This window comes from Macaca fascicularis, chromosome 16 (assembly GCF_037993035.2).
Source record: "Macaca fascicularis isolate 582-1 chromosome 16, T2T-MFA8v1.1".
In the NCBI taxonomy this organism is placed as follows: domain Eukaryota; kingdom Metazoa; phylum Chordata; class Mammalia; order Primates; family Cercopithecidae; genus Macaca; species Macaca fascicularis.
In genome coordinates, this window is record NC_088390.1 from 61,028,301 (window position 1) to 61,042,642 (window position 14,342).

A 14,342-nucleotide genomic window follows, 5' to 3' on the forward strand; every position below is an offset into this window, starting at 1 on the left:
GGAAGGGAGAAAAAGAAAGAAGAAAGAAAGAAAGAAAGAAAGAAAGAAAGAAAGAAAGAAAGAAAGAAAGAAAGAAAGAAAGAAAGAAAGGAGAGAAAGAGAGAGAAAGAAAGAAAGAAAGAAAGAAAGAAAGAAAGAAAGAAAGAAAGAAAGAAAGAAAGAAAGAAAGAAAGAAAGAAAGAAAGAAAGAAAGAGAAAGAAAGAAAAGAAAGAAAGTCCAGTTGGGCTCAGTGGCAGTGAAGAAAATGAGTGTGGAGAGAGAAAAAGGAACTTGACAAGGAAAAGGGAGGTGAGGCTTTGCTGACCATCTATGGGACTTTGGGGCAACTCTTTAACTAGGTTCCTCATCATAAAATGCAGACTCCGTTGGTTCTTTCCAGCTGTGACATCAGACAATCCAGGCATCTCTAAGAGCTCTCCCTGCCCCAGAGTCAGGCGAACCCTCTCTGCAGGGGCCCAGCCCATATCCCGGGTTCCTTGGCAACCACCTTGACACTCTCCTGTCTCCCCATCTCCACAGAGACCATGACCATGTTTGAAAATGTCACCCGGGCCCTGGTCAGACAGCTAAACCCTCAAGGGGACCTGACACCTCTCGACAGCCTCATCGACTTCAAGCGCTTCCATCCCTTCTGCCTGGTGCTAAGGAAGAGGAAGAGCACGCTCTTCTGGGGGGCCCGGTACGTCCGCACCGACTACACACTGCTGGATGTGCTTGAGCCGGGCAGCTCACCTTCAGGTCAGCCTTGAGCAGGGCTGGGAACTGAGGGATACTGAGGGATGGGGGCTGGGCACCTGGCCTGCAAGGAGGACCTCAGAGCTCCCTCTGGCCAGAGGTGATTAGATGTCATCTAGCCCAAAGTCATCGTCAGGAGCTGAGGAGGCTGGGGGTCAGGCGATACCTCTCAGCTCAGCCTCTTTTCTTTATTTACTCATTTGTTTTGTAGAGACGGGGTCTTGCTTTGTTCCCCAGGCTGGTTTCAAACTTCTGGGCTCAAAAAATCCTTCCACCTTGGCCTCCCAAAATGCTGGGATTACAGGCGTGAGTTACTGCGCCCAGCCAGCCCAGCCCCTTTCATCTTTTCCCTCCTGCAGATCCAACAGATACTGGGAATTTTGGCTTTAAGAACATGCTGGATACCCGAGTGGAGGGAGATGTGGATGTACCAAAGACGGTGAAGGTGAAGGGGACAGCAGGGCTCTCGCAGAACAGCACTCTGGAGGTCCAGACACTCAGTGTGGCTCCCAAGGCCCTGGAGACCTTGCAGGAGAGGTGAGAGCGGGCAGGACCGAGGGTTGCCCGGGATGTGGGTGGGGCAGTGCATGGAAAGGGTGCTTAGGGCCTCAAGTTAAAAATGCAAGTTGAAAGATAGGACCCTTGCACTGACCTTTGCCAATGTGGTCACCACAGGGGAGCTCTTGAAGGCAACCCTTCTGGCCTATGGCTGCATCCAGGCCATTTCCTAGTCACACCTCCCAGTGCTGCCACCGTCTCCAGGACGAGCTCCCCACTGTCACACATGCACAGGGAGGACTATGTCCACACCAGCTTGCTGTGTGATCTTGGAAAAGTCACTTCTCTTGGGATTTCAGTTTTCTTTTCTGCAAAATGACAGGATTGGATGATCATCTCTAAGGCTCCTTCTAACTCTGAGACTATGCAATACACTAGAAAAAGGAGGGATGGGTCTTAACTGCCCACAGCTGAGGCCTGAGCACTGTGTTCTGCTCCCATAAATGAAGCCTCCCGCCTGACCCCAATACACACTCCGCATGCCCTCGGGAATGCTGCCCCACAGCACAAAGGGTGTGGCAGGCGCCACGTGGATGCTGGGCTCCATGGATGTTTGGCTTGACACGGGAACTGACTTTTAAGTAGTTAAGTAGTGGTTGAAAGAAGGAGGTAAGGACTGGGAAGGCCAGAAGGAAGGGCCAGGGTAGTCATCCAGCAAGCATGTATATAGTAAAGCACTCTGCTATGGGCTGGGGTGAGCCTAAAACATCTTTGTCCAAGAACCTTGCAGTCTAGGAAGGTGAAAATTTTAAAAACCTGTGCAACAGTAATTATAATCAAAGCCAAGAACTGCTAAGTGCTGTAGGGATGGTTCGACTGAGTCTTGTGGCAGGTCAAAGGGACTTCTGGCTGGGAAAATAAGGGAAGATCTCACAGCCATGGCAGCCTCTGTTCTGGGCCTTGAAAGATGAGTAGAAATTGGGCCTGCGGGCTGGGAGAAGGGTATTATGAAGGCACACAGGTAAGCAATCTCAAAGCCGCCAGGGGCCAGGAACAGCCAGCATGGCAGGGGCAGAAGAGGTGTGAGCAGAACGAGCAGGAAATGCAGGTGAACCCAAACCCCGGAGAGGCAAGTGACAGCTCCAGGAGACTGAATTGTAGGCACCAGGAAGATCCTGAAAATGCTCTGATGTGTCCCATGACTAATCCAGCTGAACGGAGGAAGTGTGTCAGATAGGGGAAGGAGAACAGGGATTTGAAGCAGTCAGACAAGGCAAGACATTTTTCTTCTTGTTTTTGTTTGAAACGGTTTTTCGCTCTTTTTGCCCGAGCTTGACTGCAGTGGTGCGATCTTGGCTCACTGCAACCTCCGCCTCCTGGGTTCAAGCGATTCTCCTGCCTCAGCCTCACGAGTAGCTGGGACTACAGGTACCCGCCACTACACCCAGCTAATGTTTTTATGTTTTTATTGTTTTTATTTTTGAGACCGAGTTTCGCTCTGTCGCCCAGGCTGGAGTGCAGTGGCGCGATCTCAGCTCACTGCAACCTCCACCTCCCGGGTTCAAGCGATTATCCTGCCTCAGCCTCCCAAGTAGCTGGGACTACAGGTGCCTGCCACCATGCCTGGCTAATTTTTTATATTTTTAGTAGAGATGGGGTTTCACCATATTGGCCAGGCTGATCTCGAACCCCTGACCTTGTGATCCGCCTGCCTCGGCCTCCCAAAGTTCTGGGATTACAGGTGTGAGCCACTGCGCCTGGCTAATTTTTGTATTTTTAGTAGATACGGGGTTTCACCATGTTAGTCAGGCTGGTCTCAAACTCCTGACCTCACGTGATCTGCCTGCCTTGGCCTCCCAAAGTGCTGGGATTACAGGTGTGAGCCACCGCGCGCCCATCCTTTTTTTTTGAGACGGAGTCTCTGTCGCACAGGCTGGAGTGCAGTGACCCGAAACCCAGTCACTGCAACCCCCGCCTCCCAGGTTCAAGCAATCATCCTGCCTCAGCCTCCCGTGTAGCTGGGATTGCAGGTGCACACCACAACACCCAGCTAATTTTCATATTTTTGGAAGAGATGGGGTTTCACCATGTTGGCCAGGCTGGTCTCGAACTCATGACCTCAGGTGATCTGCCCACCTCGGCCTCCCAAAGTGCTGGGATTACAGGCATGAGCCACTGCGCCCAGCCAAGACACTGTTCTTCTATCCCATGAGCGATGTAAACTGAGGACCCGAGCTCAGGGCAATAGGAGTGAAGAGGGAGGAATGGATGCACGGCCCATTGCCAAGGGTAATAGAATGGCCTAGGCTTGGTAACTGATTGCAGGATGAGGGAAACGGTTTTGTCAAAGGTGACTGTGAGATTTTACCCAGGTTGTGACATTATAGGACATTAAAGGTACCATTATAGGTGACAAACAGGAAGACAGAGGTTAGAGGTAGATTTGGAGATTGTGAGTTCCTTTTGTATGTTTTGAGTTTCTGGTTCTGCTGAGACATCAGCTGAGAATGTTTAACAGGTGGTTGGAAATAAGGGCCTGGAGTTCAGGAGAGAGGTCAAAGTGAAGATATACACAAGGTAATCAGCAATATGAAGATTACAACTGTAGGAGCCAGGGGAGGAGTCTCACTCCTGTAAGCCCAGCACTTTGGGAAGCCAAGGCAGGATTGCTTGAGCCCAGGAGTTCAAACCAGCCTGGGCAAGATAGTGAAACCCCCTTCTCTACAAAAAATGCAAATATTAGCAGGGCACAGTGGTGCGCCTAAAGTCCCAGTTACTCAGGAGGTTGAGGCAAGAGGATCGCTTAAGCCCAAGAGCTCAAGGCTGCAGTGAGTTATGATCGAGCCACTGCACTTCAGCCTGGGCAACAGAGTAAGACCTTAAAAAAAAAAAAAAAAGAAAAAAGAAAAAACTGTAGGAGTGAGTTGGGTGGGGGGAGCTTTTGGAGGGAGTTGAGAAAACAGGACTGAGAACAGAATCTTACAGAACATAAAATGTTAGAGAACCAAAGAAACTGGAAAATGAGGTGCAGACAGAATGGATAAGATTTAGAAACTAGAAGCACGGGAGTTGAGCCAGGGTGGTACAATGTGACTGGAAGCCAAGAGAAGCCAGCGTTGCACGGAGGCTTTCGACAGCAGGATCGAGTATTGCACAGAGTTAGGCGAGGTCGTTGGGACTGAGAGGTAAGAGATCATTGTAATTTCAGCTGAGTAGTGGAAATAAAAGGCAAATTATAAAGAATTTAGGTGGACCAGGCACAGGGGCTCACATCTGTATTCTCAGCTATTTGGGAGGCTGAGGCAGGAGAATCGCGTGAACCCAGGAGGCAGAGGTTGCAGTGAGCCAAGATCACGCCACTGCACTCCAGCTCGGGTGACAGAGTGAGTAAGACTCCATTTCAAAAAAAAAAAGAATTTAGGAGTGGGCAGGAAGTGGACACTGGAGGTTAGCATATCTTTTGATATATTTGCCAATGAAATGAAGGAAAAAAATAGGGTAGTAATTTGAGGGAGTAGCATGATCAAAGCAAACAAATTTTTTAGGATTAGGGACACATTTATATATGGAAGCAGATGGAAGGAGCAAGTGGAGAGGAGGAACTGGTGTCAACAGCGAGAGAGCATAAGACGTGGAGAGAAAGGATCCCAGAGAGATGAGTGGGGAGGAAAGGGGAGCGCATCTACCCCTGAACTGGAGGAAAAGGGAGTAAGAAGCACCTGAGAGGCCCTGTTACCGGCCAGGTGCTGGCCCAGATAATTACCGAGTTTATCTCTGAGCAACCCAGGAGGTCAGCATCGTTACATTCATTTCATAGATGAGGCAACTAAGACTCAGAGAAGCTGCCCTGCCAGTAAGCAAGAGATCTGGGTTTCAACCTCAGCCCTAGTCCAGAGTCCTTGCTCCTTCCCTGCCACCCACAATGTCTAGCTCCTGGGAATGACAGAAGGAACGAGGAGGGTGTGGCACAGGCAGGAAGGAGCTCTGAATGGTTTCCTTATGTTTCTCCTGTCACAGGAAGCTGGCAGCGGATCACCCATTCCTGAAGGAGATGCAAGATCAAGGGGAGAACCTGTATGTGGTGATGGAGGTGGTGGAGACGGTGCGGGAGGTCACACTGGAGCGAGCCGGCAAGGCAGAGGCCTGCTTCTCCCTCCCCTTCTTCGCCCCACTGGGGCTACAGGTTTGATTCAGAGACACACACACACTCTCACACCCACACTCACACTCACACCCACACTCACACTCACACATACACATTTACATTCAGCCCCTCCCTGGAGACTTCATTAGCTTTGCTGGATCAGTGCCAACCCAGGATGCTGAAAAGGGCCACTCCTTCCCCTAGCTCTTCAAGATCCGAACCCCAGACACAAGCTCCCTCCCTGGTCAGTGGCACCCAGTGAGGGCAGATCCCTGCGCCAGATGCCACAGGGAACTACTGGGGAAGGGGAAAGTCACATTCATGGGTTTTCCCTCATGGTGCTCCCAATCCAAAGAGGAGACATCCTTACTCTCAGAAAGTCCTCAGGTTTATACAGGAGACACAGAGGCTAAAGCCCAGAGAACACACGCTTGGAAAAGCCAATGGAAATAAGGAATGCTCTCCATACCTCTATCTATTGCATCTAAATATTCAAGGGATGATTTGGGATGTGGAGCCGGGAGTAGGGGTTAGTCATGGAAGGCGTCCTGAAAGAGGTAAGCATGGGACAGATGGCGAAGAGAAGGAAGGAGCCAGGGTTTGGACGGAAGCTCTAGGGTGATGTATAGGCAGGAGATGGAGCAGGTCTGCCCAGTTCCCTTCATGCACCTGAACCAGGAAGACAGATACAGGTCACTGGAGGGAACATCAGCAGAAATGAGCGCAAGGACTTTGAAGTCCTTCCTCAGAGTCCAGACCAGGGACACCACTGAAGGCTTCCAACTTCTTATCTCCCTGAAGGCTCTCAGCCCTGACCCTGCACCTCCCCCAACTCGCACTCCCAATATCTCATACTTAAGATGTCCAGAGATTCACAAATTCTCATTGTCTAATTCTAGGGATCCATAAACCACAAGGAGGCTATAGCCATCCCCAAGGGCTGCGTCCTGGCCTTTCGAGTGAGACAGCTGATGGTCAAAGGCAAAGATGAGTGGGGTGAGCAGAGACCCGCATGTTCTCCCCACAGGATGAGAATTACCGGCAGCAATACTGAGGCACCCTGGTCTCCTCTTGTGGCAGTGTCAGAGCATGAGCAGGGAGGTGTATTGCACTGTGATCCAACTGCAGCCATGGAGGCTGCTCTGGAGAGAAGGGTGAAGAGGCTCCTGGATTCTGAGCATCTTCCGGGTGCTGGGCATTGTGGTCATTGGGGGAGGGGGTACAAAGATGAACAAGAAGTCTGTGGCCAAAGGAGGAAACAGACAGAGACTGGAATGGAAGGTAGAAAGTGGTGTTCTCATAGTATAGAATTTATCAAGGAAGAAAAGATTGCTTCCAGCAAGGGAGGCTGAAGCAGGGAATTAGATGAAGCGCTTGGGGTGCAAAGTCGTAGCCCTTAGCAGAGCCCTTTGACTTGAGACTGAAGAAGGGAACGTGGGGCAGCTGCTAAGTGCCCTCCTGCCCTGCCTCCCTTGCCCTTCACAGATATTCCACATATCTGCAATGATAACATGCAAACCTTCCCTCCTGGAGGTAAGTGAAATTGCTTACGGGTTTCCCACATCTTCTGCCCCACCCCTGACATTATCTGCTAAAATCCTCCACCTTCTCCTAGCTTATACTATAATCCCCCAAGGAGCCTCTGCTTTTGTTTCCCAAGTCCCTAAGAATACCTAGCCTCAACTTTAGGAAAGACAGATAGAGGCGTATATATACTGTCCCAGAGAGAGACAGAAACCGACAGAGACCGGAAGGCACAGTCAGAAGCAGAAGTAAGACTTGGAGACAGAGTGTGTTCCCGAGTCGTGGGGGTGGATGAGCTAGCATAATCTCCGTGTTTTCATAATGATCACTGATGAAACTGCCTTGAAGACTGTTTTAGATGAAAAGGCAAAAATGGGTTTTGTGCTGACAGATGTGCATTTTTTCTGTCTTCAGAAAAGTCAGGAGAGGAGAAGGTCATCCGTAAGTGTTTCCTTTCATTCCACTGAAACTTTCTTGACTCAGAATTTTAAAACTCCAGTCTTTTTCTTTCCTTCTCACGGGACTGACAGGGAAATGGCAGAGTGAGTCTTAGCAAACAATTGTCCCCAAAACATGGTAGAAATTCCAATAGCTTGGGAAAAAGCAGTGGAAAGGGGGAGTCTTTGGACAAGATGCCCGGGTGGTCTGATGCCTGAGACCTTTGTCCTCAAGAGCCTTAGTAGCAGCCAGGTACAGTGACTCACGCCTATAATCCCAGCACTTTGGGAGGCTGAGGCAGGAGGATCCCTTGAGCTCAGGAGTTCGAGACCAGTCTGGGCAACATAGTGAGACACTGTCTCTTATTTAAAAAAAAAAAAATTTTTTTTTTTTTTGAGATGGAGTTTCACTCTTGTTGCCCAGGCTGGAATGTAGTGGCGCAGTCTCAGCTCACTGCAACCTCCACCTCCCCGGTTCAAGTGATTCTCCTGCCTCAGCCTCCTGAGTAGCTGGGATTACAGGCACCCGACACCATGGCCTGCTAATTTTTTTTATTTTTAGTAGAGACAGGGTTTCACTATGTTGGCCAGGCAGGTCTCGAACTCCTGACCTCTGGTGATCCACCCACCTCAGCCTCCCAAAGGGCTGGGATTACAGGCGTGAGCCACGGCGCCTGGCCTTTTTTTTTTTTTCTTTTCTTGAGACAGAGTCTCATTCTGTTGTGCAGACTGGAGTGCAATGGTGAGATCTCAGCTCACTGCAACCTCCGCCTCCGGGGTTCAAGAAATTCTCGTGCTTCAGCCTCCCAAGTTGCTAGGATAACAGGCACGGGCCACCACGTTTGGCTAATTTTTAGTATAGATGGGATTTCACCATGTTGCCCAGGCTGGTCTCAAACTCCTGACCTCAGGTGATCCTCCCGCCTTGGTCTCCCAAAGTGCTGGGATTACAGGTGTCAGCCACTGCGCCTGGCCTAACAAAAAAAGAAAAAAAAAATTGGCCGGGCGCGGTGGCTCAAGCCTGTAATCCCAGCACTTTGGGAGGCCGAGACGGGCGGATCATGAGGGCAGGAGATCGAGGCCATCCTGGCTAACACGGTGAAACCCCGTCTCTACTAAAAAATACAAAAAACTAGCCGGGCGAGGTGGTGGGCGCCTGTAGTCCCAGCTACTCGGGAGGCTGAGGCAGGAGAACGGCGTAAACCCGGGAGGCGGAGCTTGCAGTGAGCCAAGATCGCGCCACTGCACTCCAGCCTGGGCAACAGAGCGAGACTCCGTCTCAAAAAAAAAAAAAAAAAAAAATTTAAGAGTCTTAGTAGCTATAACCTGCAACTCAGCCGCCCAGCAACTGGGGCCAGAGCCATTGAGTCACAGTAACACCAGGAACAAGGTAGCTGGGCTCTCCCCCAGGAGACGGGCAGGATGTATTTCCTCATCTTCCTTAGTGTCTCATCCCCTGGGTATGGCTGCCATTCTGAAGGATTGCATTCTTTTTTTTTTTTTTTTTTTTGAGACGGAGTCTCGCTCTGTCGCCCAGCCTGGAGTGCAGTGGCCGGATCTCGACTCACTGCAAGCTCCGCCTCCTGGGTTTACGCCATTCTCCTGCCTCAGCCTCCCGAGTAGCTGGGACTACAGACGCTCGCCACCTCGCCCGGCTATTTTTTTGTATTTTTTTACTAGAGACGGGGTTTCACCGGGTTAGCCAGGATGGTCTCGATCTCCTGACCTCGTGATCCGCCCGTCTCGGCCTCCCAAAGTGCTGGGATTACAGGCTTGAGCCACCGCGCCCGGCCTAGGATTGCGTTCTTATCTTTTTTTTTTTTTTTCCCCTCAGTTATCCAGGCATCTGATGTTGGTAAGGAACTTTGTGAGTTTCTCCGAAGACTTTGGCATGGAGGTAGCAGTAGGGTAGAGAAAGGAGAAGGCAAAGGCATTCTTCTTTGTCAACTAACTCATGAGAAGGGAAAACAGACCTTCTTTCTCCACTTTTTGCTGGAGTCTCAAAGAAAAGTCAGGGGTGTACTGATAGGGGATGACGCCTGGGATCTCAGGAAGATTAACTGTTGGGTTAGATGACATGTATCCTGGCCCACCTTCTCGCCCCAACCCTCAGGTTAGGGTTTTGGTGGATAGTTCTGTCACTGCATTCCTTGGTAAAGAAAAATGGGGCCAGGCTCAAACTGGGGGGTATAGCATGGGTACCTAAAGAGGCTGAGTGTAGGAGCCCTGCAGGGGGATGCTGATTAGAGGGGAAGGTGCCCGATGGAGGGCTGTGTGTCCCATTATTGACCCCACAGGGGACGTACACGAAGGCTTCGGGACACTAAAAGAAGAAGTTCAGAGGGAGACCCAACAAGTGGAGAGGCTGAGCCAAGCAGGGCAAAGCTCCCTGCTCAGCTCCCTCAGCAAACTTCTAGGGAAGAAAAAGGAGCTTCAAGACCTTGAGCTCGCGGTGAGGACCTAGTGGAAGTGGGGAAGGGTGGGAGAAGGCATGTTTCGGTGAAGGTTTGGTCGGGGTGGGTATTGCAGCAGGTGGGGAGATCTGACTGGGGCAGGAGGTGCGTGGCCAGCGGAGTCCATCTTAGATACCTTCCCCAAGGCTGGCCACGTGCCCCCAGGCTGCCAGGCCACTGCTCCTCCCTTTGTCCCCTGGAAAAGGGCAAACAGTGGGTTCCCCCAAGGCACATCAGATGACACCTGGGATCTCGGGAAGATTAACTGTTGGGTTAGATGACAACATGTATCCTGGCCCACCTTCTCGCCCCAACCCTCAGGCCAGAAGGGCCATCTGCTGGAGGGGCTGGAACCTTCCCTTTCCAGAGTCCAAAACTTAGGGACCAAGGAACCCAGGAGTCCAGTACTCTTCAGGACTTGAGGTCTCGAAAAAGAAATCAGGAAATGGGAGAGAGTTCCCGTGTGTCAAGGGACCATTATGTGCTGGGCCTTGGGTTGGGCCCTTTCCTATGTTATCTTCAATAGTCATCCACCTTCCCCCACAGCTTGAAGGGGCTCTAGACAAGGGACATGAAGTGACCCTGGAGGCACTCCCAAAAGATGTCCTGCTGTCAAAGGAGGCCGTGGGCGCCATCCTCTATTTCGTTGGAGCCCTAACAGGTAAGTGGGGAATAAGGTCTTCATTTATAGACCTTTTCAGTAATAGGAATGAATCGCTTGAATCAATTCCCAAATGGATGAATAAATGAATGAATGAATGACAAATTATACCATAGTTAAGTAGTTTATATGTACATTTTTATAAATTGGTTTCATGGTTGGGCACGGTGGCTCATGACTGTAATTCCAGCACTTTGGGAGGCCAAGGCGGGTAGATCACCTGAGGTCAAGAGTTCAAGACCAGCCTGGCCAACATGGTGAAACCCCACCTTTTCCAAAAATACAAAAATTAGCCGGGCATGGTGGCAGGTGCCTGTAATCCCAGTTACTCCGAAGGCTAAGGCAGGAGAATCGCTTGAACCTGGGAGGGGCAGGTTGCAGTGAGTCAAGATCACTCCATTGCACTCCAGCCTGGGCAACAGAGCGAGACTCCATTAAAAAAAAAAAAAAAAATTGGTTTCATTCCTAAGGATTCACTTGGTCACAATGGGTGATCTAAGAAGACAGCCTAGTCTTGCTAATAGAGGTTGAATAACCCTAGCTTTATCAGCAACATACTTAAAATTTCTGCATATAGCTAAGCTCATCACTTCTATCCTGATACCTGGTAGCTTTAACTTCAGGGAGTAACATTTTCTGATCTTGCCCCTAAAAGCTCTTCTTCCCTCCACATTTTCTAGTTTTCCACTTAGAAAAACTCTGTGGTCCTTCAGGTGTAAGCTAAAATGTTTGTTCCCTTAAGAAGCCTGCCCTCTGACTCCAAGACCAAAGTGAACCCCTCAGCTACGGCTCCCTTAACACCTGTGTTGTAATTACATCCAATGAATGAAGCTGAAATTCTGGAAGTGCGCTATTTGGAGTCTGTAGTCCCCTCTGCACCAGCAACACACATCTTTCTCTGCTTTTTTTCTCCAGAGCTAAGTGAAGTCCAACAGAAGCTGCTGGTGAAATCCATGGAGAAAAAGATCCTACCCGTGCAGCTAAAGCTGGTGAGGGAAAAAGAGCAGATGCTGGGGAGAGTCTGGGAGTAGCTGCAGCCAGTGGAGATGCAGATTTCGCCTAAGGATGGAGCCATTCTGGAGGATCCCCGTCTTATCACAGGGGCTTATGCCCAGTCCTCCTTTCTATTTCTCCTTTTTTGTTATTTCACAAGAAGTAGAAGACTGAATTTCTGGGCAATGATCTGGGTTTATCAGCCTGATCTAGGGAGAAGAGACAGAAACTCTGGCCTTGCTTATTCCTAGCCAAATGTTGTAAGCAATTTTTTTTTTTTTTTTTTTTTTGAGGCGGAGTTTCGCTCTTGTTGCCCAGGCTGGAGTGCAATGGTACAATCTCGGCTCACCACACCTCGGCCTCCTGGGTTCAAGCGATTCTCCTGCCTCAGCCTCCCGAGTAGCTGGGATTACAGGCACCTGCCATCATGGCTTGCTAATTTTGTATTTTTAGTAGAGACAAGGTTTCACCATGTTGGCCAGGCTCATCTCGAACTCCCAACCTCAGGTGATCCACCTGCCTCAGCCTCCCAAAGTGCTGGGATTACAGGCGTAAGCCACCACGCCTGGCCTGTAAGCAAATTTTTTACTGTGTTTGAGTCTGTCTCAATTTATTCCTCTGTAAAATGGGGCTAAAAATCAATGTGCTGCCCACATATAGGGCTGTTGAAAGACTCAGATGGGGTTGTAATGTAAGGTAAAGTAAGAAATTCTAGTAAGGGGAATGTAACCTTCTTGTGATTTTTGTGAGTTAGGAGAAGAGAGAGGTTTCCAGTTCTTTCTTTTCATGTTGTGTTGGTTCCCTCCAGGTGGAGAGCACGATGGAACAGAACTTCCTGCAGGATAAAGAGGGCGTTTTCCCCCTGCATCCCGAGCTGCTCTCCTCCCTTGGGGAGGAGGAGCTGACCCTCACAGAGGCCCTAGTTGGGCTGAGCGGCCTGGAAGTGCAGAGATCGGGCCCCCAATATATGTGGGACCCAGACACCCTCCCTCGCCTCTGTGCTCTTTATGCTGGCCTCTCTCTCCTTCAGCAGCTGACCAAGGCCTCCTAATTTGCCTTTTACGGCTGCTTCATGACTCCCTAATGCCTTCCCAACCTCGTGGTGCTGTGTCCTTACCACCTAAGGGCATTTCAGAGCCATCAGCTGACGACATCTGAAATCTCAGCTGGTGACCCATGATAACCAATCTCCACCTGTCCAACCATGTATCACCCCCTACCCCTCCAGCTCCGCGACCCACTAAGCCCATCTGCTGATGCTTCAATTTTATTTTCTTTTCTTTTTTTTTTTTTTTTTTTTGAGATGGAGTCTCACTCTATCGCCCAGGCTGGAGTGCAGTGGCATGACCTTGGCTCACTGCAACCTCTGCCTCACGGGTTCAAGAAATTCTCATGCCTCAGCCTCTCGAGCAGCTGGAATTACAGGCACGTGCCATGACACCTGGCTAATTTTTGTACTTTTAGTAGAGACAGTTTCACCACGTTGTCCAGGTTGGTCTCGAACTCCTGGCCTCAAGTGATCTGCCCGCCTCGGCCTCCCAAAGTGCTGGGATTACAGGCATAAGCCACCGTGCCCGGCCTATGCTTAAATATTCTAGAAGTAGAAGCACTCAGACTTTTAAAACTATGAGTCTCTTTAGCAAAACTGAAAAAAAAAAAAAAAAGATTAATTTCCTATCCTAATCCCTCCTACTTATACTTCCCCAAAAAACAAGCTTTACTGGAATTAATGGAAAATATTATGTCAGTCTTAGGATAATATGTCTTTTGGTGTTTTTCTTTAAAGAATTTATCATACAGAAATTCTTAATTTGTGCCAGAAAAAGAAATTATTATCATACTGCATATAGATCATATGTACATGAATATGATGCTGTACTATCCTCAGGCAAGCTGGAAAATGCTCAGAGGGTACAGAACGTGGAATCTAGGTTCTTTTTTTTTTTTCTGTTCAATTAGTTTTCTTTAATGGAGTCTAGATTCTCAAGTGAGAAGATATCAAAGCAGTTTGTCTTCAAAGAAGAGCATTTGGGGGTCCCCTAGCTCTGGGTTGAGGGAAAGACCTAGAGATATGTAGTAGAAGCCCGAAACAAAAATAAGACAAATTTCAAATTTATTGAACAGAAAATGCAGATGGGCCTTTAAAAAAAAAAAAAAAAAAAGGCAGGGGGAGCCAAGAATAAGACTACCCCAAAACTTTAAAAACTAAATTGTGGAGGGCCGGGCATGGTGGCTCAAGCCTGTAATCCCAGCACTTTGGGAGGCCGAGACGGGCGGATCACGAGGTCAGGAGATCGAGACCATCCTGGCTAACACGGTGAAACCCCATCTCTACTAAAAAATACAAAAAACTAGCCGGGCAAGGTGGCGCGCGCCTGTAGTCGCAGCTACTAGGGAGGCTGAGGCAGGAGAATGGCGTGAACCCGGGAGGCGGAGCTTGCAGTGAGCTGAGATCTGGCCACTTCACTCCAGCCTGGGCGACAGAGAGAGATTCCGTCTCAAAAAAAAAAGAAAAGTAAACTAAATTGTGATATTATTTCACCTTTCTCTGTTCTGCCCTGAAATTTAGGGTTCTTGTAGGTGGAAGTAGTGTGGGTAGGCTTGGTATATGGACCTACTACTAATATGGATATTACAATCTCATCAAACTGCTGGGTTTATATTATCCTCCTCTGCCTAAAAGCTAGGTTTGAACATCTTTCACCAACTTCTTTTAAAGCAGTCTTAGGATCAGACACAGTAGCTCACGCCTGTAATCCCAGCACTTTGGGAGGCTAATGCGGGCAGATCGCCTGAATCAAGGAGTTCAAGATGAAACCCCATCTCTACAAAACATACAAAAAAATTAGCCAGGCATGGTGGCATGTGTCTGTGGTCCCAGCTACTCAGGAGGCTG

At 49.3% G+C, this 14,342-nt stretch overlaps 1 protein-coding gene across 5 annotated transcripts; it reads left to right on the forward strand.

The window, feature by feature from the left end:
• Positions 1–381: 381 nt before the first annotated feature.
• On the forward strand, positions 382–13,199 carry GSDMA (gasdermin A). Of its 5 annotated transcripts, XM_045374865.3 has the most exons (11): positions 382–739; positions 1,096–1,273; positions 5,252–5,417; positions 6,278–6,374; positions 6,864–6,911; positions 7,317–7,343; positions 9,174–9,194; positions 9,637–9,791; positions 10,339–10,453; positions 11,369–11,442; positions 12,255–13,199. In XM_045374865.3, the coding sequence occupies exons 1-11, from the start codon at positions 526–528 to the stop codon at positions 12,495–12,497; spliced, it is 1,338 nt and encodes a 445-aa protein (XP_045230800.2). In that variant the 5' UTR covers positions 382–525; the 3' UTR covers positions 12,498–13,199. The 5 variants fall into 5 exon arrangements, with proteins under 5 accessions (XP_045230800.2, XP_005584115.2, XP_045230801.2 ...); XM_005584058.5 differs by lacking the exon at positions 9,174–9,194; XM_045374866.3 differs by lacking the exon at positions 7,317–7,343.
• The last annotated feature ends 1,143 nt before the right edge of the window (positions 13,200–14,342 follow it).

Bases quoted from the DNA above. Each gene is read 5' to 3' on its own strand.
- GSDMA (XM_045374865.3), top strand. From the start codon at position 526: ATGACCATGTTTGAAAATGTCACCCGGGCCCTGGTCAGACAGCTAAAC. The intron at 740-1,095 runs GTCAGCCTTGAG...TCCCTCCTGCAG, and splicing joins GCCGGGCAGCTCACCTTCAG to ATCCAACAGATACTGGGAAT. The intron at 11,443-12,254 runs GTGAGGGAAAAA...GGTTCCCTCCAG, and splicing joins TACCCGTGCAGCTAAAGCTG to GTGGAGAGCACGATGGAACA.